Here is a 26,228-nt window from a genome sequence, read left to right on the forward strand (position 1 = left end):
CTCTCGTGTGTGTTCTCTGGTGTTTTTCAAGATTTGATGAACGTGCAAACGCCATCCCGCACATCGTGCACCTGAAGGGTTTCTCTCCCGTGTGTGTTCTCTGGTGTGTTACAAGATTACACGACTGTGCAAACGCCATCCCGCACATCGTGCACCTGAAGGGTTTCTCTCCCGTGTGTGTTCTCTGGTGTTTTACAAGATCAGATGACTGTGCAAACGCCTTCACGCACACGCTGCACTTGAATGGTTTCTCTCCCGTGTGTGTTCTCTGGTGTTTTTTAAGAGCAGATGACTGTGCAAATGCCTTCACGCACACACTGCACCTGAAGGGTTTCTCTCCTGTGTGTGTTCTCTGGTGTGTATTAAGAGCAGATGAATCTGAAAATGTCTTCTCACACACACTGCACTTGAAGGGTTTCTCTCTCGTGTGTGTTCTCTGGTGTTTTTCAAGATTTGATGAACGTGCAAACGCCATCCCGCACATCGTGCACCTGAAGGGTTTCTCTCCCGTGTGTGTTCTCTGGTGTGTTACAAGATTACACGACTGTGCAAACGCCATCCCGCACATCGTGCACCTGAAGGGTTTCTCTCCCGTGTGTGTTCTCTGGTGTTTTACAAGATCAGATGACTGTGCAAACGCCTTCACGCACACACTGCACTTGAAGGGTTTCTCTCCCGTGTGTGTTCTCTGGTGTTTTTTAAGAGCAGATGACTGTGCAAATCCCTTCACGCACACACTGCACCTGAAGGGTTTCTCTCCTGTGTGTGTTCTCTGGTGTTTTACAAGATCAGATGACTGTGCAAATCCCTTCACGCACACACTGCACTTGAAGGGTTTCTCTCCTGTGTGTGTTCTCTGGTGTTTTTTAAGAGTATATAAATCTGAAAATGCCTTCCCACACACACTGCACTTGAAGGGTTTCTTCCATGTGTGAGTTCTCTGGTGCAATGTCAAATGTTCAGTACGATCCGTGCTGTATGGACACCGGTCGCATTGATGCCTTTTTGCACCGAGCTGCACCGAGTGCCTTTGCTCCATCAGTAAAATTCTGCAGAGGAAGCGACAGCTGCAGAGAGAAAAAAATAATATCCACACCATCTACACGTCAGTATCGATGCACAGAGGAATGCATATATACAGTCACACGTGACTAACACGTCTATACTTATTCATATATTCATGTTATAGTGAAAAAGTGTCCCAAATTCATCACACGAGCTGTTATGGCACGCAATGAGGGCAAATGTCATAAACGTGCCTGGAAGTGCTCGTATCTTCAAAATGAATGTTAACCCAAAACTCCGAGCACACAATTTCGGCTGTCTGGCTTCAAAATGAATATTTATGAAAGCTAAATTCAGGTGACCTAGCAAAGGGTGTTGAAAATAATACTATTTGTGTTATGAAGAAATGCATAAATTAATGTTCAATCGCAACTTAGAGGTGTGAAGCCAGGCACAGATGTCCTTGAATGCTGGGATGAACAGTTCCGACCAGCTGCACGTGTGCTGTGATAACTTCCCGACTACATTCTTAGAAAGAGTAGCAGAGGAAAACAAAAATAAACTACTGTTTTTATATAACCTCCGTGCTCAATAGAGTTAGACTTTACTGCAAATACAAACTTGACCCTGTCACACACTCAGAGGTGGAGCCAGGATTTTCAGGTAGGAGGGGCAACCCCTTCAGCAATGAAAAATGATGAGTAAGGAGTTGTTAGTAGGGAGTTGTTAGTACGTAAGGAGTTGTTAGTAAGTAGGGAGTTGTTCGTAAGGAGTTGTTACTAAGGACTTGTCCCTTATATTCTTAGCTCTTTCGGTAAAGTCACGTTGAAGGGAAACAATAAAATAATAAATATATAAAACAATAAAAATTCTCACGACGTTTTATATATTGAATATAAATTACTGCAGTCACGAAAGCTTTAAATCAAAATTTAGCTTGTGTTGCGCCCGAAACGTCGTGATTTATTTTATTTTGTACCTACCACGTGATGACTTTAACCTGAAAGGACCAAAGAGTATCACGCTGAAGAATATTCTCCGTGTCTCTGGTGGACTGGAGTAGGCTCGTGGCTCGTGGTCACAGCTGTGGGTGACAAGCGTGGCGGATGCGGCGTGCCCAGCCGACTTGGGGACAGATCTGGCTGAAATGAAGCTTTGTACATGACCCGCAGTGGTGAAGTATGGTCAAACAACCTCCTCCCCATTACCGCCATGTAGTTGGGGAAGCCTTCATCCATTGGTGGAATGAGATGAGCGGAGTTTATTTATTCTGTATCAACGATATATTGAAATGACAAGAGGGACCTTGAAAGTGTTTCTCAGAGGGGAGAAACACCTTAGGCTTAAGTTTCAACGCGTGCCATTGAAGTATTGTTCATTGTAAGAGCTGGCTAAGTGTACATGTTGTGGCGGCTTGTAGAAGAATTAAAAAAAGATTTCCCCCAAAAAAAATATTGCTCAAAATGCCCCCCTCCCAATATATTTATATTAAAAATATTTAAACAAAAATAATAATTGCTGTGCTATGTAAATAAAAATAACAATTTTCTCAACCTTGGCCACAATATGTGGACTTGTCTTCATGTAACAATGCATAGATTTCTGTTTATATGATTGTGGTTATGAAGAAAAAAACGGAGCAAGGTTGTAATAGAATAACACTCTTAGGCATTGTTTAAAAAGTAACATGGAGTCGATTCCCGTTGCGGCTTCCGACGTTCAGATGGAGTCGATTCCCGTTGCGGCTTCCGACGTTCAGATGGAGTCGATTCCCGTTGCGGCTTCCGACGTTTTAGATGGAGTCGATTCCCGTTGCGGCTTCCGACGTTCAGATGGAGTCGATTCCCGTTGCGGCTTCCGACGTTCAAATGGAGTCGATTCCCGTTGTTGATAACATGGGAATCGATTGTTGGTGAATGGAGCTCGTGGAATCGATTTTCAATGGGGATAAAGCGGGAATCGAGATGGTAGTGATTATAGCTGATGGAATCGATTGCCATTGGGATAATATTGGTGTAGTTATATTATTGTTACTGCTCCTCTGTTTAAATATAATTTGCGTGCGAACTTTTCCGACTACACACTTATTAAAACAATGCTCTTGATAACTTTTACCCCGGGGTTTAAATATTGTTTTTGTGATTTAACAAAAAACCCCGAAAGAGCGGGAAACATTGAACACCCTGCTCACTAAATTTTGATTTAAAGCTTTCGTGACTGCAGTAATTCATATTCTTAGTTTTTTCGGTAAAGTCACGTTGAAGAGAAACAACAAAATAACAAAATATATATAAAACAATAAAAAAATTCTCACGACGTTTCGACCATAACTCAAACGGTCATCATCAGGTGTGTCGGTTTGCATAAATTTATTTTGAAAACGGCATATTTATTTATATATATAAATAACGTTTGCGTCACGCGCAACGATTGGCTGTTTGCCAGGACTAGTCCATCTATTTTTTGAAAAGAGGAGGGGGGAGACGAAATTTGTTTTTATGTATGCTGTCTGAAAGGCACTGTAAGCGTGAACAATAAATCAAGAACTGAAATGATTGATCAAATCTTTCCAATGATTGCTAAGATAGAATCCATCTTCTCGGTTGAAATTGTCTCTGTGTTTGTATATGTGGATAGCCTCATGAACGAATCTCTCATGGAAGCCAGATGGCTTACAAAGAACCTCCGTCTTGGAAAAGTCAATGGCATGTGAGCCTACTGAATTAGAACAATGATCTGCTACGGCCGAGGTGTTGGTCCTACCGTGTTTAAGGTCTGCTTTATGTTCACGAATGCGGTCCGAGATATGGCGTTTGGTTTCTCCAATGTAACTACTACCACAGAGGCAACTTAGTTTGTAGACACCAGGGTATTGTATGTCCGGAATCACATCTTTTACAGACGGAACCAGATCACGGATTTTATGTAATGTGTTGAAACGGACCTGGATCTTGTGTTTATTCAAGATTTTGGAGATCTTTTTTGTGATCCCAGCAATGTAGGGTAAAGTGATGGTTTTGAAAGGCTCCTCAAGAGGGTTCTTCTTCATGGTTTGAGTGATAGCTTTGCGGATTGTATAGTCGGAGTAACCATTAGCCCTAAGAGCCTGGTGTACGTGCTTGAGTTCACTGCTTATGTGTTCCTGGTCGGATATGCATTGGGCTCTATGATACAGAGTCTTGATGAGAGAATTCTTCTGTGATGGATGGTGGTGGGAATCCGGTTTCAGATAAGCATCCGTATGGGTAGCTTTCCTGTAGACAGAGTGGCTCATTGAACCATCAGGTCTCTTTTTAATTAGGACATCCAAAAAAGGTATCTTGCCATCTATTTCGACTTCCATGGTAAATCTGATGGCTGGGTGTATGGAATTGATGTGGTCGAAGAATTGGTCTAGAGCAGGCCGGCCATGTGGCCAGATGACAAAAGTGTCATCCACGTACCTCTTCCACAAGGTTGGGCGCAGAGTGGCAGTCTGGATGGCGTCAGTCTCAAATTTCTCCATGAAAATGTTAGCTATAACTGGAGAAAGGGGGGAGCCCATTGGGGTGCCCTCAGTTTGTTTGTAGAAAGTTCCATTCCAAGTGAAGTATGTATTGGTTAAACAGTGTCTCACCAGGGGGGGTACCTCAGCGTTTAGTCCTTGATGAACCAAGTCTTCAATGATTGCAATGGTGTCAGGTACAGGAACCTTGGTGAACAAGGAAACTACATCAAAACTGACAAGCAGGTCGTCTGGGGACAGGGAAATACCCTTGATTGTTGATACCAGGTGAGTAGAATTTTGTACCGCAGAGGTGGTCTTTCCAGTGAAAGGACGCAGGATTTCAGACAAAAAACGAGCTAGTTTGTAGGTGGGGGAGCTGATAGTAGAGACTATGGGACGAAGAGGTATATCAACTTTATGTATTTTTGGTAAGCCGTATAATCTTGGTGGCCTGGCAGCAGAAGGTTTCAACGAAAACCGTTTAGATTGATCAATTAATGCGGTTGAATCAGAAATTATTTTGTTGGTTTGTGTGACGAGGCTGTTGGTGGGATCTCTTTTTATTTTTGTATAACTACCATCGTCGAGTAATTCTTTAATTTTGTTGTTGTATTCTATTGTATCCATGATAACAGTAGCATTGCCTTTGTCAGCTGAGAGAACTACAATATCATTCCTCTTTTTTAATTTATATAATTCAAAACGCTCATCTTTGCTGAGGTTGCTAGCTGGCATCTTAGCGTTTTTGAGGGTTGCAGCGATTTCAGATCTTGCTACGTCTGCAGCGATGTGACCCAGGCCCCTGAGAGCAACGTCTACTTGGGCAATTATATCATTAACTGGTATGTGTTTAGGTGTGACTGCAAAGTTTAGACCTTTAGCTAAAACGGATTTCAGACCATCGGAAATAGAACTGTTACTGCGATTAATTACGACTTTATTAACGTCTAACTTTTTGGTGTGTGGGTCCGGTCTTTTGTTGAAAAGGAGGTTAAATTTGGAAATCAGGTTTTCCTTACATTTGGTCGACATAGTAGCAGCTGAAGAGGCAGTCATATTGTCTACATGTTCCCAATCCGATGTGGACATTATTGCCGTCAATGATAAGTGTGATTTGTAGAGTGTCTTGTCTAACTGATCTAGTTCTGTGCGTATAAGTCTGATTTTTTCTGAGATAAGAGCTAAGCTAGTTTTGAAAAGAATTCGTTTCGCATTAGAAGAAGTTACAGTAGCAGAGGTGAGTGTAAATGCGATTGGTATTACCCCAGAGTCGCGGCATCTCTTCAGGAAGGTGAGAGACTCGATCAGCTGAGCTTTCTTATCCCGGAGTTTGTTGAAGGATCTTAAAGTTATGTGAAAACCCTCCCCGTAGAGGCGATTAAATTTTGATTTAAAGCTTTCGTGACTGCAGTAATTCATATTCTTAGTTTTTTCGGTAAAGTCACGTTGAAGAGAAACAACAAAATAACAAAATATATATAAAACAATAAAAAAATTCTCACGACGTTTCGACCATAACTCAAACGGTCATCATCAGGTGTGTCGGTTTGCATAAATTTATTTTGAAAACGGCATATTTATTTATTTATATATATATATAAATAACGTTTGCGTCACGCGCAACGATTGGCTGTTTGCCAGGACTAGTCCATCTATTTTTTGAAAAGAGGAGGGGGGAGACGAAATTTGTTTTTATGTATGCTGTCTGAAAGGCACTGTAAGCGTGAACAATCAATCAAGAACTGAAATGATTTATCAAATCTTTCCAATGATTGCTAAGATAGAATCCATCTTCTCGGTTGAAATTGTCTCTGTGTTTGTATATGTGGATAGCCTCATGAACGAATCTCTCATGGAAGCCAGATGGCTTACAAAGAACCTCCGTCTTGGAAAAGTCAATGGCATGTGAGCCTACTGAATTAGAACAATGATCTGCTACGGCCGAGGTGTTGGTCCTACCGTGTTTAAGGTCTGCTTTATGTTCACGAATGCGGTCCGAGATATGGCGTTTGGTTTCTCCAATGTAACTACTACCACAGAGGCAACTTAGTTTGTAGACACCAGGGTATTGTATGTCCGGAATCACATCTTTTACAGATGGAACCAGATCACGGATTTTATGTAATGTGTTGAAACGGACCTGGATCTTGTGTTTATTCAAGATTTTGGAGATCTTTTTTGTGATCCCAGCAATGTAGGGTAAAGTGATGGTTTTGAAAGGCTCCTCAAGAGGGTTCTTCTTCATGGTTTGAGTGATAGCTTTGCGGATTGTATAGTCGGAGTAACCATTAGCCCTAAGAGCCTGGTGTACGTGCTTGAGTTCACTGCTTATGTGTTCCTGGTCGGATATGCATTGGGCTCTATGATACAGAGTCTTGATGAGAGAATTCTTCTGTGATGGATGGTGGTGGGAATCCGGTTTCAGATAAGCATCCGTATGGGTAGCTTTCCTGTAGACAGAGTGGCTCATTGAACCATCAGGTCTCTTTTTAATTAGGACATCCAAAAAAGGTATCTTGCCATCTATTTCGACTTCCATGGTAAATCTGATGGCTGGGTGTATGGAATTGATGTGGTCGAAGAATTGGTCTAGAGCAGGCCGGCCATGTGGCCAGATGACAAAAGTGTCATCCACGTACCTCTTCCACAAGGTTGGGCGCAGAGTGGCAGTCTGGATGGCGTCAGTCTCAAATTTCTCCATGAAAATGTTAGCTATAACTGGAGAAAGGGGGGAGCCCATTGGGGTGCCCTCAGTTTGTTTGTAGAAAGTTCCATTCCAAGTGAAGTATGTATTTCAACCGAGAAGATGGATTCTATCTTAGCAATCATTGGAAAGATTTGATAAATCATTTCAGTTCTTGATTGATTGTTCACGCTTACAGTGCCTTTCAGACAGCATACATAAAAACAAATTTCGTCTCCCCCCTCCTCTTTTCAAAAAATAGATGGACTAGTCCTGGCAAACAGCCAATCGTTGCGCGTGACGCAAACGTTATTTATATATATATATAAATAAATAAATATGCCGTTTTCAAAATAAATTTATGCAAACCGACACACCTGATGATGACCGTTTGAGTTATGGTCGAAACGTCGTGAGAATTTTTTTTTTATTGTTTTATATATATTTTGTTATTTTGTTGTTTCTCTTCAACGTGACTTTACCGAAAAAACTAAGAATATGAATTACTGCAGTCACGAAAGCTTTAAATCAAAATTTAATCGCCTCTACGGGGAGGGTTTTCACATAACTTTAAGATCCTTCAACAAACTCCGGGATAAGAAAGCTCAGCTGATCGAGTCTCTCACCTTCCTGAAGAGATGCCGCGACTCTGGGGTAATACCAATCGCATTTACACTCACCTCTGCTACTGTAACTTCTTCTAATGCGAAACGAATTCTTTTCAAAACTAGCTTAGCTCTTATCTCAGAAAAAATCAGACTTATACGCACAGAACTAGATCAGTTAGACAAGACACTCTACAAATCACACTTATCATTGACGGCAATAATGTCCACATCGGATTGGGAACATGTAGACAATATGACTGCCTCTTCAGCTGCTACTATGTCGACCAAATGTAAGGAAAACCTGATTTCCAAATTTAACCTCCTTTTCAACAAAAGACCGGACCCACACACCAAAAAGTTAGACGTTAATAAAGTCGTAATTAATCGCAGTAACAGTTCTATTTCCGATGGTCTGAAATCCGTTTTAGCTAAAGGTCTAAACTTTGCAGTCACACCTAAACACATACCAGTTAATGATATAATTGCCCAAGTAGACGTTGCTCTCAGGGGCCTGGGTCACATCGCTGCAGACGTAGCAAGATCTGAAATCGCTGCAACCCTCAAAAACGCTAAGATGCCAGCTAGCAACCTCAGCAAAGATGAGCGTTTTGAATTATATAAATTAAAAAAAGAGGAATGATATTGTAGTTCTCTCAGCTGACAAAGGCAATGCTACTGTTATCATGGATACAATAGAATACAACAACAAAATTAAAGAATTACTCGACGATGGTAGTTATACAAAAATAAAAAGAGATCCCACCAACAGCCTCGTCACACAAACCAACAAAATAATTTCTGATTCAACCGCATTAATTGATCAATCTAAACGGTTTTCGTTGAAACCTTCTGCTGCCAGGCCACCAAGATTATACGGCTTACCAAAAATACATAAAGTTGATACACCTCTTCGTCCCATAGTCTCTACTATCAGCTCCCCCACCTACAAACTAGCTCGTTTTTTGTCTGAAATCCTGCGTCCTTTCACTGGAAAGACCACCTCTGCGGTACAAAATTCTACTCACCTGGTATCAACAATCAAGGGTATTTCCCTGTCCCCAGACGACCTGCTTGTCAGTTTTGATGTAGTTTCCTTGTTCACCAAGGTTCCTGTACCTGACACCATTGCAATCATTGAAGACTTGGTTCATCAAGGACTAAACGCTGAGGTACCCCCCCTGGTGAGACACTGTTTAACCAATACATACTTCACTTGGAATGGAACTTTCTACAAACAAACTGAGGGCACCCCAATGGGCTCCCCCCTTTCTCCAGTTATAGCTAACATTTTCATGGAGAAATTTGAGACTGACGCCATCCAGACTGCCACTCTGCGCCCAACCTTGTGGAAGAGGTACGTGGATGACACTTTTGTCATCTGGCCACATGGCCGGCCTGCTCTAGACCAATTCTTCGACCACATCAATTCCATACACCCAGCCATCAGATTTACCATGGAAGTCGAAATAGATGGCAAGATACCTTTTTTGGATGTCCTAATTAAAAAGAGACCTGATGGTTCAATGAGCCACTCTGTCTACAGGAAAGCTACCCATACGGATGCTTATCTGAAACCGGATTCCCACCACCATCCATCACAGAAGAATTCTCTCATCAAGACTCTGTATCATAGAGCCCAATGCATATCCGACCAGGAACACATAAGCAGTGAACTCAAGCACGTACACCAGGCTCTTAGGGCTAATGGTTACTCCGACTATACAATCCGCAAAGCTATCACTCAAACCATGAAGAAGAACCCTCTTGAGGAGCCTTTCAAAACCATCACTTTACCCTACATTGCTGGGATCACAAAAAAGATCTCCAAAATCTTGAATAAACACAAGATCCAGGTCCGTTTCAACACATTACATAAAATCCGTGATCTGGTTCCGTCTGTAAAAGATGTGATTCGGACATACAATACCCTGGTGTCTACAAACTAAGTTGCCTCTGTGGTAGTAGTTACATTGGAGAAACCAAACGCCATATCTCGGACCGCATTCGTGAACATAAAGCAGACCTTAAACACGGTAGGACCAACACCTCGGCCGTAGCAGATCATTGTTCTAATTCAGTAGGCTCACATGCCATTGACTTTTCCAAGACGGAGGTTCTTTGTAAGCCATCTGGCTTCCATGAGAGATTCGTTCATGAGGCTATCCACATATACAAACACAGAGACAATTTCAACCGAGAAGATGGATTCTATCTTAGCAATCATTGGAAAGATTTGATCAATCATTTCAGTTCTTGATTGATTGTTCACGCTTACAGTGCCTTTCAGACAGCATACATAAAAACAAATTTCGTCTCCCCCCTCCTCTTTTCAAAAAATAGATGGACTAGTCCTGGCAAACAGCCAATCGTTGCGCGTGACGCAAACGTTATTTATATATATAAATAAATAAATATGCCGTTTTCAAAATAAATTTATGCAAACCGACACACCTGATGATGACCGTTTGAGTTATGGTCGAAACGTCGTGAGAATTTTTTTTATTGTTTTATATATATTTTGTTATTTTGTTGTTTCTCTTCAACGTGACTTTACCGAAAAAACTAAGAATATACCCTGCTCACTGATTGGTCCAAGCGGCACCCGGCCACCTCCCACCATCGCCTGCTCCTATTGGACGCTGCCTTCAGCAGCGTTGCGCTCCTATTGGCTCAGCAAACGCGGACCACGATTCGCGTTTCGTAATCATAGCACGACACGATTCAGGACTGAAAAGGAATCGAAACAATGGAATCGTGTTCGAGTCAAAAACATTTGATTTAAATATGGTACGTCAACAATACAACTTTTATTTTATTTTTACATTTATTTACACCGCGCGAATGCCAACGCGAGTTTTATTGTCGATGTTGAGTTTTGTAATTTCTTACTGTAAAAAAGTTTTCCTCAAAGTCGCTCCCACCTCGGAGCCAATCGGATTTGGCGTCTCCCTTCCCACGTGACGCGAAGTTTTTTTGTTTTCCCGCCAATTTGTTTTGGCTCCTCCCCGTCACCCACCGCCATATTTTTTAATCCGTGAGGGGGGTGCAGACGCCTGCAAATTTATTTTTGTTGCTCAATTAACGACGAGGAGGAGGACGACGACGAGGACCCGCTAGGAGTGTGAGGTCGCGACTTTTGAGAGAAAGCCTGAGGTAAAGAATGCCCTCTACCGTCCACTCCGTGATTTGCAGACGATTTGCAGGTGCAGCTGTTGTTGAGTCTGTGGACGCTAAAGGGGGCTGCAACTAACCCATCTATCGTGCAGTAAATCGATGTGAAAAAAAAACAAAGTATAAATTACATCAATATAATAAATGTACTCAGTATATTCTTCTTTAAGCTGAGCTATTAACACAGAGCAACTGGGTATACACTACGCTATATAATGAATGCCATATAGTAAACCAATAAAAAACTAAAATATAAACTACCTCAATGTTTTATGAGACCTCCTTTACCAGTAACAAGATATAGTAATAGGTTGTACTCTTTTAACTGGCACAAAAACTGACACCTTTATTCAAGGCATCATGTGTTGTGGTTATTACAAACATGATGCCTTGAATTTTGATTTAAAGCTTTCGTGACTGCAGTAATTCATATTCTTAGTTTTTTCGGTATTGCCGAAAAAACTAAGAATATGATGCCTTGAATAAAGGTGTCAGTTTTTGTGCCAGTTAAAAGGGTAAAACCTATTACTATACCTCAATGTTATCAATAAACTCTATATACTCTCCAACCAGCTGAGCCACCAACAATAAGTCGTTATATATCACAATGCCATATGGCGAAACAATGGGTGGATTCTTATACTAGATTTGAATCTTTCATGACTGCAAGGATCCATGCTCTTTGGTTCTATTCGGTAAAGTCACGTAGGTAACAAAAATAAAATAACAAAAATCTCACAACGTTTCGGCCACAACGCAAGCGGCCTTCATCATGACGGCACGGTCCCTTCACCTGATGAAGGCCGCTTGTGCTGTGGCCGAAACGTCGTGATTTTTTGTTATTTTATATTTTAATTAACCTACGTGGTGACTTTACCGAATAGAACCACAGAGTGTGTGGGATCCTTCCCCTCACCTCCAGCACCACGGACAGCGACGGGCCCCGTTCACACGGACGAGTCCATCCACGCTCCTCGGGACGGAGGAGGGGGGGAGAGAAACAGCCACGAGGCGCTGTTATACTCCACGTTACAAACCACAACGTTAACCGTGCTGTGAGAGGTGTTAAGAGGCGGTGCCAGCGAAAGAGCTGCGGTCTGAGGTCACCGTAAAAATACAATTAGTTAAGAACCGACGTGACTTTACCTAAAGAACCAAGAAGATTAATCCCTGCAGTCACGACAGCTTTAAATCGAAATCTATCGTGTAGTGTTGAGTCTATGGTGTAGTGTTGAGTCTATGGTGCAGTTGAGTCTATGGTGCAGTGTTGAGTCTATGGTGCAGTGTTGAGTCTATGGTGTAGTGTTGAGTCTATGGTGCAGTGTTGAGTCTATGGTGCAGTGTTGAGTCTATGGTGCAGTGTTGAGTCTATGGTGTAGTGTTGAGTCTATGGTGCAGTGTTGAGTCTATGGTGTAGTGTTGAGTCTATGGTGTAGTGTTGAGTCTATGGTGCAGTGTTGAGTCTATGGTGCAGTGTTGAGTCTATGGCGCAGTGTTGAGTCTATGGTGCAGTGTTGAGTTTATGCTGTAGTGTTGAGTCTATGGTGCAGTGTTGAGTCTATGGTGCAGTGTTGAGTCTATGGTGCAGTGTTGAGTCTATGGTGCAGTGTTGAGTCTATGGTGCAGTGTTGAGTCTATGGTGCAGTGTTGAGTCTATGGTGCAGTGTTGAGTCTATGGTGCAGTGTTGAGTCTATGGTGTAGTGTTGAGTCTATCGTGCAGTGTTGAGTCTATGGTGCAGTGTTGAGTCTATGGTGCAGTGTTGAGTCTATGGGCAGTGTTGAGTCTATGGTGTAGTGTTGAGTCTATGGGCAGTGTTGAGTCTATGGTGCAGTGTTGAGTCTATGGTGCAGTGCTGAGTCTATGGTGCAGTGTTGAGTCTATGGTGTAGTGTTGAGTCTATGGTGCAGTGTTGAGTCTATGGTGCAGTGTTGAGTCTATGGTGCAGTGTTGAGTCTATGGTGTAGTGTTGAGTCTATGGTGCAGTGTTGAGTCTATGGTGCAGTGTTGAGTCTATGGGCAGCGTTGAGTCTATGGTGTAGTGTTGAGTCTATGGGCAGTGTTGAGTCTATGGTGCAGTGTTGAGTCTATGGTGCAGTGCTGAGTCTATGGTGCAGTGTTGAGTCTATGGTGTAGTGTTGAGTCTATGGTGCAGTGTTGAGTCTATGGTGCAGTGTTGAGTCTATAGTGTAGTGTTGAGTCTATGGTGCAGTGTTGAGTCTATGGTGCAGTGCTGAGTCTATGGTGCAGTGTTGAGTCTATGGTGCAGTGTTGAGTCTATGGTGCAGTGTTGAGTCTATGGGCAGTGTTGAGTCGATGGTGTAGTGTTGAGTCTATGGTGCAGTGTTGAGTATATGGTGCAGTGTTGAGTCTATGATGCAGTGTTGAGTCTATGATGCGGTGATGAGTCTATGGGTAGTGTTGAGTCTATGGTGCAGTGCTGAGTCTATGGGTAGTGTTGAGTCTATGGTGCAGTGTTGAGTCTATGGTGCAGTGCTGAGTCTATGGTGCAGTGTTGAGTCTATTGTGCAGTGCTGAGTCTATGGTGCAGTGTTGAGTCTATGGTGCAGTGTTGAGTCTATGGGCAGTGTTGAGTCTATGGTGCAGTGTTGAGTATATGGTGCAGTGTTGAGTCTATGATGCAGTGTTGAGTCTATGATGCGGTGATGAGTCTATGGGTAGTCTTGAGTCTATGGTGTAGTGTTGAGTCTATGGTGCAGTGTTGAGTCTATGGTGCAGTGTTGAGTCTATGGTGCAGTGTTGAGTCTATGGGCAGCGTTGAGTCTATGGTGTAGTGTTGAGTCTATGGGCAGTGTTGAGTCTATGGTGCAGTGTTGAGTCTATGGTGCAGTGCTGAGTCTATGGTGCAGTGTTGAGTCTATGGTGTAGTGTTGAGTCTATGGTGCAGTGTTGAGTCTATGGTGCAGTGTTGAGTCTATAGTGTAGTGTTGAGTCTATGGTGCAGTGTTGAGTCTATGGTGCAGTGCTGAGTCTATGGTGCAGTGTTGAGTCTATGGTGCAGTGTTGAGTCTATGGTGCAGTGTTGAGTCTATGGGCAGTGTTGAGTCGATGGTGTAGTGTTGAGTCTATGGTGCAGTGTTGAGTATATGGTGCAGTGTTGAGTCTATGATGCAGTGTTGAGTCTATGATGCGGTGATGAGTCTATGGGTAGTGTTGAGTCTATGGTGCAGTGCTGAGTCTATGGGTAGTGTTGAGTCTATGGTGCAGTGTTGAGTCTATGGTGCAGTGTTGAGTCTATGGTGCAGTGTTGAGTCTATGGTGCAGTGTTGAGTCTATGGTGCAGTGTTGAGTCTATGGTGCAGTGTTGAGTCTATGGGCAGCGTTGAGTCTATGGTGTAGTGTTGAGTCTATGGGCAGTGTTGAGTCTATGGTGCAGTGTTGAGTCTATGGTGCAGTGCTGAGTCTATGGTGCAGTGTTGAGTCTATGGTGTAGTGTTGAGTCTATGGTGCAGTGTTGAGTCTATGGTGCAGTGTTGAGTCTATAGTGTAGTGTTGAGTCTATGGTGCAGTGTTGAGTCTATGGTGCAGTGCTGAGTCTATGGTGCAGTGTTGAGTCTATGGTGCAGTGTTGAGTCTATGGTGCAGTGTTGAGTCTATGGGCAGTGTTGAGTCGATGGTGTAGTGTTGAGTCTATGGTGCAGTGTTGAGTATATGGTGCAGTGTTGAGTCTATGATGCAGTGTTGAGTCTATGATGCGGTGATGAGTCTATGGGTAGTGTTGAGTCTATGGTGCAGTGCTGAGTCTATGGGTAGTGTTGAGTCTATGGTGCAGTGTTGAGTCTATGGTGCAGTGCTGAGTCTATGGTGCAGTGTTGAGTCTATTGTGCAGTGCTGAGTCTATGGTGCAGTGTTGAGTCTATGGTGCAGTGTTGAGTCTATGGGCAGTGTTGAGTCTATGGTGCAGTGTTGAGTATATGGTGCAGTGTTGAGTCTATGATGCAGTGTTGAGTCTATGATGCGGTGATGAGTCTATGGGTAGTCTTGAGTCTATGGTGTAGTGTTGAGTCTATGGTGCAGTGTTGAGTCTATGGTGCAGTGTTGAGTCTATGGTGCAGTGTTGAGTCTATGGGCAGCGTTGAGTCTATGGTGTAGTGTTGAGTCTATGGGCAGTGTTGAGTCTATGGTGCAGTGTTGAGTCTATGGTGCAGTGCTGAGTCTATGGTGCAGTGTTGAGTCTATGGTGTAGTGTTGAGTCTATGGTGCAGTGTTGAGTCTATGGTGCAGTGTTGAGTCTATAGTGTAGTGTTGAGTCTATGGTGCAGTGTTGAGTCTATGGTGCAGTGCTGAGTCTATGGTGCAGTGTTGAGTCTATGGTGCAGTGTTGAGTCTATGGTGCAGTGTTGAGTCTATGGGCAGTGTTGAGTCGATGGTGTAGTGTTGAGTCTATGGTGCAGTGTTGAGTATATGGTGCAGTGTTGAGTCTATGATGCAGTGTTGAGTCTATGATGCGGTGATGAGTCTATGGGTAGTGTTGAGTCTATGGTGCAGTGCTGAGTCTATGGGTAGTGTTGAATCTATGGTGCAGTGTTGAGTCTATGGTGCAGTGCTGAGTCTATGGTGCAGTGTTGAGTCTATGGTGCAGTGCTGAGTCTATGGTGCAGTGTTGAGTCTATGGTGCAGTGTTGAGTCTATGGGCAGTGTTGAGTCTATGGTGCAGTGTTGAGTATATGGTGCAGTGTTGAGTCTATGATGCAGTGTTGAGTCTATGATGCGGTGATGAGTCTATGGGTAGTCTTGAGTCTATGGTGCAGTGCTGAGTCTATGGGTAGTGTTGAGTCTATGGTGCAGTGTTGAGTCTATGGTACAGTGTTGAGTCTATGGGCAGTGTTGAGTCGATGGTGTAGTGTTGAGTCTATGGTGCAGTGTTGAGTATATGGTGCAGTGTTGAGTCTATGATGCAGTGTTGAGTCTATGATGCGGTGATGAGTCTATGGGTAGTGTTGAGTCTATGGTGCAGTGTTGAGTCTATGGTGCAGTGTTGAGTCTATGGGCAGTGTTTAGTCTATGGTGCAGTGTTGAGTATATGGTGCAGTGTTGAGTCTATGATGCAGTGTTGAGTCTATGATGCGGTGATGAGTCTATGGGTAGTCTTGAGTCTATGGTGCAGTGCTGAGTCTATGGGTAGTGTTGAGTCTATGGTGCAGTGTTGAGTCTATGGTACAGTGTTGAGTCTATGGGCAGTGTTGAGTCTATGGTGCAGTGCTGAGTCTATGGGTAGTGTTGAGTCTATGGGGCAGTGCTGAGTCTATGGTGTAGTGTTGAGTCTATGGGTAGTGTTGAGTCTATGGCGCAGTGCTGAGTCTATGGGTAGTGTTGGTTTTTCTCACACCAGATAACCCTCGAAATTCCGTTTGGTACAGGACCATCCAGACTGTGTGTGCCCCCTTTTATTGCAGTGCAGACGTTTGTCAGAAGTGACAGACTGAACTGTTTAATTTTTAACACGTAGGCTTTGGCGACCAATATCATCCATAATAGAGGTTGTTCTGTTTACGTGACAACCCTTACCAGTTGGCCATGTCGGGTGGTGGTGGGTTTAACATTTATATATTTTGATTTAAAGCTTTCGTGACTGCAAGGATTCATCTTCTTTGGTTCTTTCGGTAAAGTCACGTAGAATGAGAATAAAATAATAAAATAACACAATAAAATTCTCGCGACGTTTCGGCCACAACGCAAGCGCCCATCTTCACGTGAAAGGAACAGACCTGTCGAGACGACAGAGCTTCAGTGAACGATGTTAAGATTCGTAGCGACTTTTAAGCTGGTTGGGAGAAGTGAGGCACCTTGACAACATAGCCATTTCTGTGACCAGTCACAAAGCTAGTCCCTCAGCTATTTGATATGTAAACCCCTTTGTCAAGGTGCGTCACTTCTCCCAACCAGCTTAAAAGTCGCTACGAATCTTAACATTGTTCATTGAAGCTCTGTCATCCCGACAGGTCTGTACCTTTCACCTGAAGACGGCCGCTTGCGTTGTGGCCGAAACGTCGTGAGAATTTTTTTGTGTTATTTTCTTATTTTATTCTCATTCTACGTGACTTTACCGAAAGAACCAAAGAAGATTAATATATGTACGCGATCTAACCCCCAAAAAGCCTCTGTTATGGATGAATTGTTTAAACCAAACATTTCAAGTCACTAAAAGATGTCCGTTTTTAATGACGCTTGCCGCCCCAACATTTTTTTGTTCCCGCATTCAGGAGCCGTCGAAGGTGACAACAGGGGTCGTGCCATTTCCCATCGCCGGTTTTTAAACTACCCGTCGAGTCACGAGCTACGAGCCCCGGGATCTCTTCGACGCCTTGAAAGGAGAAGGCCCCGACATTTCTCGAGCGATCTTTAACAAGAGACCCCCGGGCGGACTCGTCCCTCGCAAAAGCATTCTTTTCACCCCAAATCCCCCCGTATTTTTCCCGCCGGGTCGATGCCGCACGTCGTAGACACTCGGGCCTCCCGCAGAGCGGCGTCGGCGGCGGCGAGACGCTCCGCCCCCCCGACGCCCCGCTTCGACCGGATCCCGCGACCGTCGGCCTCGAAGATGCAGAGCGAATCGGCCAGGCTGCTGTCCTTCTCCGAGGGGTGGTCCCGGTCGTCCCCCGTGCGGCCCGCGGACTTGGCGCGGGCCGGACTCTACCGCATGGGCTTCAGCGACCTGGTGGCCTGCTTCCGCTGCGGCGGGACGATGCATCACTGGGAGGAGGGGGACGACCCCGCTCGGGAGCACGCCAGGCACTTCCCCGCCTGCGCTCGCGCGGTGGGTGACGCCAGCGACGGCGCTGGTGACGTCCTGATGCTCGTTTTGGGGGGGCAAGGCCGGGTCCTTCCTAAAACTAGTGCGGGGTGCCGCTGAGAATTTGCAACGATTGGCACGAAGAGATGTGCCTTCGGGCTCTGGGTACCGATTGGAGATGATTCTAGGCGTGTTTAGACAACGATGGCGAACGAGCGGAGGCCCTTTGACTCGTTGAATCTATTGACGCGCATTCGCGGTCAGATTCGTGTTAGATTAAAAAACGATAGTCCAAAAATAAGTGTGAACATTTCTTTTTAAGCACCCTGTGCTGACACAGTTATTCTTGACCTGGCGAGGGCCCTACTCAGCGCTGCAATGACGTAGCTATTTGTCTCAGATGCCGACCCTCTCCGTCACGCAAAGCAGCGACGTTGCTCAACAAAGCGGGCTCAGCATCGTCGCGTGGACATTTATATTTGCCGAATACCCTCGCACGTGGCCTGTATTCTAAATGCGGAGGGGAGAAACCGGAGGTCCCGGGTAAAAATCCACGCGACCATGGGGGAACAGAGAGAGAGAGAGAAACACGGAAACTCCAAATAGGCAGAAGCAGGTGTCAGGGTCGGGATACCGCTGCGCCCTTGTAGATGAGTCTCAATCCTTCAATGCTTTGTGCCTGTAACCATGTTCAGTGATGAGACTTTCACGCTCCCTGCGCTGAAGAGTCGGCTCGCTCATTTGACAGCAGAGCCACGGCAACAAAATCAATTAAACTCTACCCACCGTTGTAAAGACGTTGCAGCTGCCGTGCCGTAGAGGCGATCACGTGGATTTCGGATTAACCGGGGCAACGTATTCGTTCGGTTTAAGCGCCGCGTGACTTGTAATAAAATTTTTGCAAGAATTGCCAATGTTGTATAAACTGTTTTTAGATTATTTGGACTTCAGGGGAATATCCACGAGTTCTTAATCTCCATCAAAATCTCAGGTGTGCGGTTCATACAATCGAACAAACCGCGCGCGGATCATCCAGAGTGTACTGTAATTCAAATCTAGATTCTACTGTGATATTATCTTCTCTATAAATTCCTCCACCTTTTGTATATGCCGGGTCTTGAAAATTTTAATAAAAATAATCAAAATGAAATTAAATTTGGAAAAATGCGTAATTATCTGAAATAACGTTAATTGATGTAATTATGCGCATAAGTTGTGCTAGTTATGGAGATGTAATCGTATTAAGTCATGTAAATGACTTAACCTTTTTAGGCCAGTCTAAAAAGGTTTTGTTTCGAAGATGTCGTTTAATAAAAACGATTCTAATGCCCTCACGGCTTCCTGGGGAGCCGTTCCAAAGGGCGGGGACAATTCGATGAGCTCACTGCGTCACCGTCGTCACCGTCGACGCTGCCGTCGCAGTCGTCATCGTCGTCACCGTTGTCGTCGTTGCGTTTGTCCCTGGGTGGCGCCTTTTCCCCGCAGGCCCCGTTGCCGCCGGCCACTCAGGATGGCGCCGACTCCGCTCTGTGTCCAGAGATGCGTTCGTTCGGGGCGCGAATCAGATCTTTCGCGAGCTGGCCGTACAAAGCCAATGTGTCCCCGCATGAGCTGGCCTACGCAGGCTTCTACTATTCCGGTACAGTTTGTGCTGCTGCTGCTGCTGCGTAGAAGTGGGTGGAGGCCTTCTCCGGCGCTGTAGTCGTCCCCGTTTTGTGGGGGGAGGGGCGGCTCTTTGGGGGCAAGCGCCACAGTGGCTCGGAGATGTTGGCTACCTCGCCTGGAAGGCAGGAGGTGGTGGGTTCCATCCTGACGCCTGGTGTGTATTTGGAATTTTCGTGCCTCCCTCCCCGTGGTCGCGTGGATTTTTTCTACCGGTCCTCCGGTTTTGTGCTTACACATTTAGAAACACGCGTTTAGAGTATTTGGCTGCGTTTAAATTCTCACGCGATAAGCCACTTCGTTGAGCTATCGTTTGTGATAGCCAGGTGGTCGCCTCTGAAAAAGAGCTGAATAGCAACTCAATGGTCCTAACACCTGGTATCATAAAACAGTTTCAATGTTGGTTAATAGTTTTGGTCAAACACCTGAGGGAGGTCAGAATCAGAATATTTATCTATACTGGAGGAATCCATTGAGCTGTGAAGATCTTTTTCGCATGATGTCCAGTCGGGGCACAGGGGGTAAGAACATCACGGCAACGAACAGTTTACAAAAACACGATAGGAGTGCGAAGTCCTGTCGGTTCCAAACGTGTTGTAGAGTGTGTACACGAAACACGGGGAATGCCTTTACAAGTTGTATAATCTCCTGCAGATGTAGATGACGCTGGTTCTTCACGTTCTGTAGATGTAGATGCCACTGGTTCTTCACGTTCTGTAGATGTAGAAGCCACTGGTTCTTCACGTTCTGTAGATGTAGATGCCACTGGTTCTTCATGTTCTGTAGATGTAGATGCCACTGGTTCTTCACGTTCTGTAGATGTAGATGCCACTGGTTCTTCGCGTTCTGTAGATGTAGATGACGCTGGTTCTTCACGTTCTGTAGATGTAGATGCCACTGGTTCTTCGCGTTCTGTAGATGTAGATGACGCTGGTTCTTCACGTTCTGTAGATGTAGATGCCACTGGTTCTTCACGTTCTGTAGATGTAGATGACGCTGGTTCTTCACGTTCTGTAGATGTAGATGTCACTGGTTGTTCACGTTCTGTACATATAGATGACGCTGGTTCTTCACGTTCTGTAGATGTAGATGCCACTGGTTTTTCGTATTCTGTAGATGTAGATGCCACTAGTTCTTCACGTTCTGTAGATGTAGATGCCACTGGTTCTTCACGTTCTGTAGATGTAGATGCCACTGGTTCGTCACGTTCTGTAGATGTAGATGACGCTGCTTCTTCACGTTCTGTAGATGTAGATGCCACTGGGTTTTCACATTCTGTAGATGTAGATGACGCTGGTTCTTCACGTTCTGTAGATGTAGATGCCACTGGTTTTTTGTATTCTGTAGATGTAGATGCAACTGGTTCTTCACGTTCTGTAGATGTAGATGACGCTGGTTCTTCACGTTCTGCAGATGTTGATGCCACCACTTCCATCTATTGTGAGGCGGTTGAACTTACAACTCTTGGTCCGAACGGGCAACTGGATGGGTTTGTTTATCTCTGAAAAGTCGACAGTGTCGATAAGTAGGGGAGAGGTCCCTGTAATGTGTTTTCTATTTTGAGTAGGTCACGGAGATCTTGTGAGGTGCTTCAGCTGCGACGGTCGTCTACAAGAGTGGGCGCTGGGAGACAGCGCTTGGCATGAGCACGCAAAGTGGTTTCCCAGGTGAGGCGCTTGGCACCTGCTGCGCCTGTGAAATTTATATATATACAGTGAGGGAAAAAAGTATTTGATCCTCTGCTGATTTTGTACGTTTGCCCACTGACAAAGAAATGATCAGTCTATAATTTTAATGGTAGGTTTATTTGAATAGTGAGAGACAGAATAACAACAACAAAATCCAGAAAAACGCATGTCAAAAATGTTATAAATTGATTTGCATTTTAATGAGGGAAATAAGTATTTGACCCCTCTGCAAAACATGACTTAGTACTTGGTGGAAAAACCCTTGTTGGCAATCACAGAGGTGAGACGTTTCTTGTAGTTGTCTCTCACTGTTCAAATAAACCTACCATTAAAATTATAGACTGATCATTTCTTTGTCAGTGGGCAAACGTACAAAATCAGCAGGGGATCAAATGCTTTTTTCCCTCACTGTAAATATTAAGTAATTATGTGTTCCCCAACACATCCATCGCATTATATAATAATGATGTGTTCCCCAATACAAACAACGCATTATAAGATAATAATAATAAAATAATAATAAACACAATAAAATAATAAATATAATAAATGTGTTTGTTGTATATATAGGTGTTATGAAAATTGATGAAAATAATGAAAATTAAATGAAATTTGTGATTTGCATAATTTATCCGAAATTACGTTAATCAGTGTAATTATGCGCATAAATTATGCTGATTCGAGATATAATCGTATTAATTTATGCGAGTGGGCGTGGTTATGATAATGCAGGTCGTTATGGATTATGTGGTCGAGCCTCGGTGACGTGGTTTGGTTATTAATTGGAACAACGCAATTGATCGTATGCAGTTCTGTAGGTGTTGTGAGCACGAATGAGAGAGAGAGTCGATTCGACTCTGCTATTTAATTCCGTATTATCGATAAGGATACGATTACTCTGGATTGAACATGATGAATTATGTGTGTTATGGATTATGTGTGGTGATAGTGTGCTTATGATAGGTCCCCAGGATTCAGATCTCATACGCAGAACAATATTACGCAGAATTTCAGGAAGAATCACACACAAACCTTCTGCTTTAATCAATTTTATTTTCTAGCTAACTTTAATTTTTGGATAATATGAAAACTCAATCTCGGGATTTTGGAATTTCAACACAGCGTTAACATGATACCATCACGATTACGTTGTTTCACTTTGATAACGGCACCTATGGTTAATTCCCGACGCGTAACGCAATCAATCGGTTGTTGAGAGAGAGATTAAACATGCATACTATTCTATCAAAACCTTAACCTTATAATGTAAATTCGTATTTAAACATTGCCCACACAGTACCACATCCATTCATAGACATTCAAGTCAATTCTTATCACGTTTTTAACAGTAGGACGATTGGTTATTATGCAACTCAATGACAGCAGTATTTTTCGTTATGAATTGATTTTTAATGCACCACCTTGGAGTGGCAACCCTTCTTGATTATCCCGATATGCGTATCGTGTGTCTTCGTTATCACTGGTTCAATTCTTTGCGTAAAGCAGACGCCGAGGTTAGCATCTCGTGTGTCCAAAATGTGTTTCCTGTGTGTTGCGGCGCGGTGGGGGAGTGAGGGGAAGAGTGTGGGGGAGGGGTTTGGGCATACGAACGGCTGCCAGTTTCTGTCCACTGCTGGCTGGAAGAGTCAGCATGACGCTCGCCGTCGTCGCGCCGATGGGTGTTGAGTGCGGGGCCGCTTCCTTCTCGGCCCTGGTGACGCGAAGTTGCGCGTTGTAGCACGCTGGTGGCACGCTGTTGGCACGCGCTGGTGCTGATGCTGGTGGCACGCTGGTGGCACGCTGCTGGCACGCGCTGGTGCTGGTGCTGATGGCACGCTGGTGGTGCACGCTCCCTCTCCTTGAAGATGCGCGAACGCGCCTGTGCTGGTTCGCTGATAGCAGTTTTTCTCCACTGCTGGCTAAGCTGCTGCACGCTCTTGCTTGGCGTTGCTGGCCGCGCTCTTTCTCCTTGAAGATGCGCGAACGCGCCCGTGCTGATTCGCTGACAGCAGTTTCCTCCACTGCTGGATGAGCTGCGCCGGTGCGCGCTCTTTCCGCTGCTGTAGTATCTGACGCTGCGCTCGCGGGCGACAGGTCAAGTTTTTCTTCTGCTGAGTGAGCCGAGTCGCACGCGCTCTCTTGTTGAGGTTGTTGGCGGCTCTCTGACAGCAGGTTTCCTCCACTGCTGTATTACTCAAGTCGCACGCGCTTGGTCACTGGTTTGCTGAAGTTGTTGGCGGCTGCTCGTGCTTTTCCGCTGCTGGTTAAGCCACGTTGCACGTGCTTTCTTTGTGGAGATGCTCGAGCGCTCTCAGCGCTGATTCGCTGATACTTTGTTGGCGGCTGGCCAAGCTTTTTCTTCAGTTGAGTGAGTTGAGTCGCACGTGCTCTCTCTGTTGAAGTGCGCAAACGCGCCCGTGCTGGTTCGCTGATAGCAGTTTCTCTCCACTGCTGTATGACTCACTTTTGTTGATACATCGCGACTCAGCGATCCTCGCTACTCAGCTAGGCTGGGAGCCAGCCGCTCCATGCGACTGCTCGTCCTGTGGACGTCTTGACTCGCTGATCTGTCTCGACTCTTGACTTAACTTCACTGACTTTTGAAAATGCGGCTGACCGTTATATTCAAAGACAATTCTCTCTGCGCAGTGGAAAAGGGGGGGGGCGGGGTCTGTGTGTGTGAGTTCGTGTGTGTACAGATGGCTCCTGCGATAACGATCTGTTTGCCCTGGCGTGAAATTCCTCTCTCGCGCTCTTCGGGAGAGACAAAGGTGGTCGGGAGTACCTATCTCTTTATACTTTCGACTTATTTTTCTCAAATACCATTTGGTCCCATGTTCGCCAAGACTCGTGTTTGTAACTACGTCCTCCCGACACCTCTCGGTTTACCTAGGTTCGAATTGTTATGATGGAATTATTAAAAAGAAAAATAATTTTCATCCTGAGTTTAAGAGGTCCGTTTCTTGATTGTTGGAATCCATATCCCTTGGTTCTGTAAGGTTCTATAATGGAATGTCGTGTAAGGTGAACACGTTATTATTAATGTTATATTGCAATTTCTTTAAAACTTTGTTTGCCTGGTTGCCGTGTGTGGGGTGGGGTGTGTCTCCTCATCAAACCCGGCTGGCTTTTCCAGATGGCCCCTTGTGATAAGGTGTAATTCCTGCTTCCCCGCGAGCGAGAGAGGCAAAGGTGGTTGGGGTTGCTTGGGATATTGTTTAAACTCTTTCGCAAGTTTGCCCGTTGTCTCATTCCTTCTCGAAAACCTTTGATGTGACTGTATTTTGTCTCCAAGCTTTGTTTTAACAGTAAGTATTAAAGGTGAAAATCATTTGATAGCGAATTAATCATTGGATAATAATTCACTGATGTGTCTGGTGGCCTGTTCTTAATTGGAGTGAGCGTTAGGACCGCTAATTTCATCTTATTCTTGTTGTTGCCTTTTAATTTTTTTGTTGTTTTACTGGCAAATAAGGAAAAAAAATATGTATACGATTTACCCTGTTGGCGTCTCCGTGTCTAGTCTCTTGGTGTTCTGACCTCGGAGGGACCTTTCCCAAGTGGCCCATCAAACTCTTGTTCATCTGGAGATTTTCGCCGATAGCTGTTACATCCTCGCCTTGAGAGTTTTATTATTTCTTTATTTATTTATGGCCTGTTTATGATCTCCATCTGTGTTTGCGGGTTTTTGGGCTTGTGTGTTTTTATGCATTATTTCCTTTATTATTAAAATATATATCGGCAGATATTATTGTTAATATCAATTTTGGAAAAGGCTCATATACAACAAGAGAGAGAGACACGGAGAGAGAGACACACGGGGAGAGAGACACACGGAGAGAGACACAGGGAGAGAGGGACACGGGGAGAGAGGGACACGGGGGGAGAGAGACACGGAGAGAGAGAGACACACGGGGAGAGAGACACGGGGAGAGAGAGACACGGGGAGTGAGAGACACGGGGAGAGAGACACATGGGGAGAGAGACACATGGGGAGAGAGACACACGGGGAGAGAGACACACGGGGAGAGAGACACATGGGGAGAGAGACACATGGGGAGAGAGACACATGGGGAGAGAGACACACGGGGAGTGAGAGACACATGGGGAGAGAGAGACACGGGGAGAGAGACACACGGGGAGAGAGACACACGGGGATAGAGAGACACACACAGAGACTTACACACTCACATGGAGCCATGAACACACATTGACTAACACACACACATCGACTAACACACACAAAGCAACTGACACACACATATGGACTGACACGCACACTTGGACTTACACACATGGACGTACACACACAGACATCTGGCGTTGCCCGGGCAAAAAAGACAGACACACATCGACTTACACACACACACACGGACCTAAATGTACAGACATGGACTCAAAGACACACACATCGACTCACACAGCAATCCCCGATGATGCCACAGCTAGACTAATTTTCTCTCTCTGGCGAACCTTAGCGAGGAGCAGTTTGAAAACAAAAGTCTTCCCAGTACTGGCAGGTGCATCAAGGAAACAGAAAAGACTCGATTTGTAGTCTCAATGTCTCCCAAGATTTTCGTTTAGGCTTCTATTTGTGCATCCATAAGCTTTGGTTAATTTTCCTAAGTAAATTTAAGAAGCTGTAAAGCATAATAGCATATTTAACGTAGGATCTCTTAAGCAAGGGGCATGCAGGTTGTCCCTGTGGGGGCGTTGGTAGTCCCGTAGACGTGAGGTCTTTTCCACCAATGGAGTGCAGTTTTGTCCTGAAGGAGGATGCGGGCCCAGTCTGAAGGTGACATCAGAAAAGTTGACGTCGAGGTTCATCTTCTTTGGTTCTTTCGGTAAAGTCACCGCCGTGTAGAGTGAGAATAAAATAATAAAATAACACGATAAAATTATCACAACGTTTCGGCCACAACGCAAGCGGCCGTCTTCAGGTGAAATGTACAGAAACTGTCGGGACGACGTGAGAATTTTATCGCGTTATTTTATTATTTTATTCTCATTCTACGTGGTGGTGACTTTACCGAAAGAACCAAAGAAGATGAATCCTTGCAGTCGCGAAAGCTTCAAGTCGAGGTTTGTCTTTTGCCATCGAGCTCCGTGGAGGATGTCCTCGCTCATTGCCCTCTTTGTATTTTGTGCCAGAGTCCCATGGGTTTAGATCA

General features: G+C 44.6%; 1 protein-coding gene across 1 annotated transcript; it reads left to right on the plus strand.

Annotated features, from left to right (window-relative positions):
• The first annotated feature begins 10,827 nt into the window (after positions 1–10,827).
• On the plus strand, positions 10,828–24,803 carry LOC142919865 (baculoviral IAP repeat-containing protein 7-like). Its single transcript, XM_076062534.1, has 5 exons — positions 10,828–10,936; positions 17,178–17,731; positions 19,193–19,346; positions 20,937–21,036; positions 24,581–24,803. The coding sequence occupies exons 2-5, from the start codon at positions 17,402–17,404 to the stop codon at positions 24,594–24,596; spliced, it is 600 nt and encodes a 199-aa protein (XP_075918649.1). The 5' UTR covers positions 10,828–10,936; positions 17,178–17,401; the 3' UTR covers positions 24,597–24,803.
• The last annotated feature ends 1,425 nt before the right edge of the window (positions 24,804–26,228 follow it).

Source organism: Petromyzon marinus, unplaced genomic scaffold (assembly GCF_048934315.1).
Source record: "Petromyzon marinus isolate PM22_M1 ecotype Great Lakes invasive population unplaced genomic scaffold, UKy_Petmar_22M1.pri1.0 PM_G_Scaffold_65, whole genome shotgun sequence".
In the NCBI taxonomy this organism is placed as follows: domain Eukaryota; kingdom Metazoa; phylum Chordata; class Hyperoartia; order Petromyzontiformes; family Petromyzontidae; genus Petromyzon; species Petromyzon marinus.

What these genes read in the sequence shown, in the direction of transcription:
- LOC142919865 (XM_076062534.1), top strand. Translation starts at nt 17,402, where the DNA reads ATGCCGCACGTCGTAGACACTCGGGCCTCCCGCAGAGCGGCGTCGGCG. An exon ending in TCCCCGCCTGCGCTCGCGCG is followed by an intron (nt 17,732 to 19,192) that starts GTGGGTGACGCC and finishes TTTTCCCCGCAG; the next exon opens with GCCCCGTTGCCGCCGGCCAC. An exon ending in CGCAGGCTTCTACTATTCCG is followed by an intron (nt 19,347 to 20,936) that starts GTACAGTTTGTG and finishes TATTTTGAGTAG; the next exon opens with GTCACGGAGATCTTGTGAGG.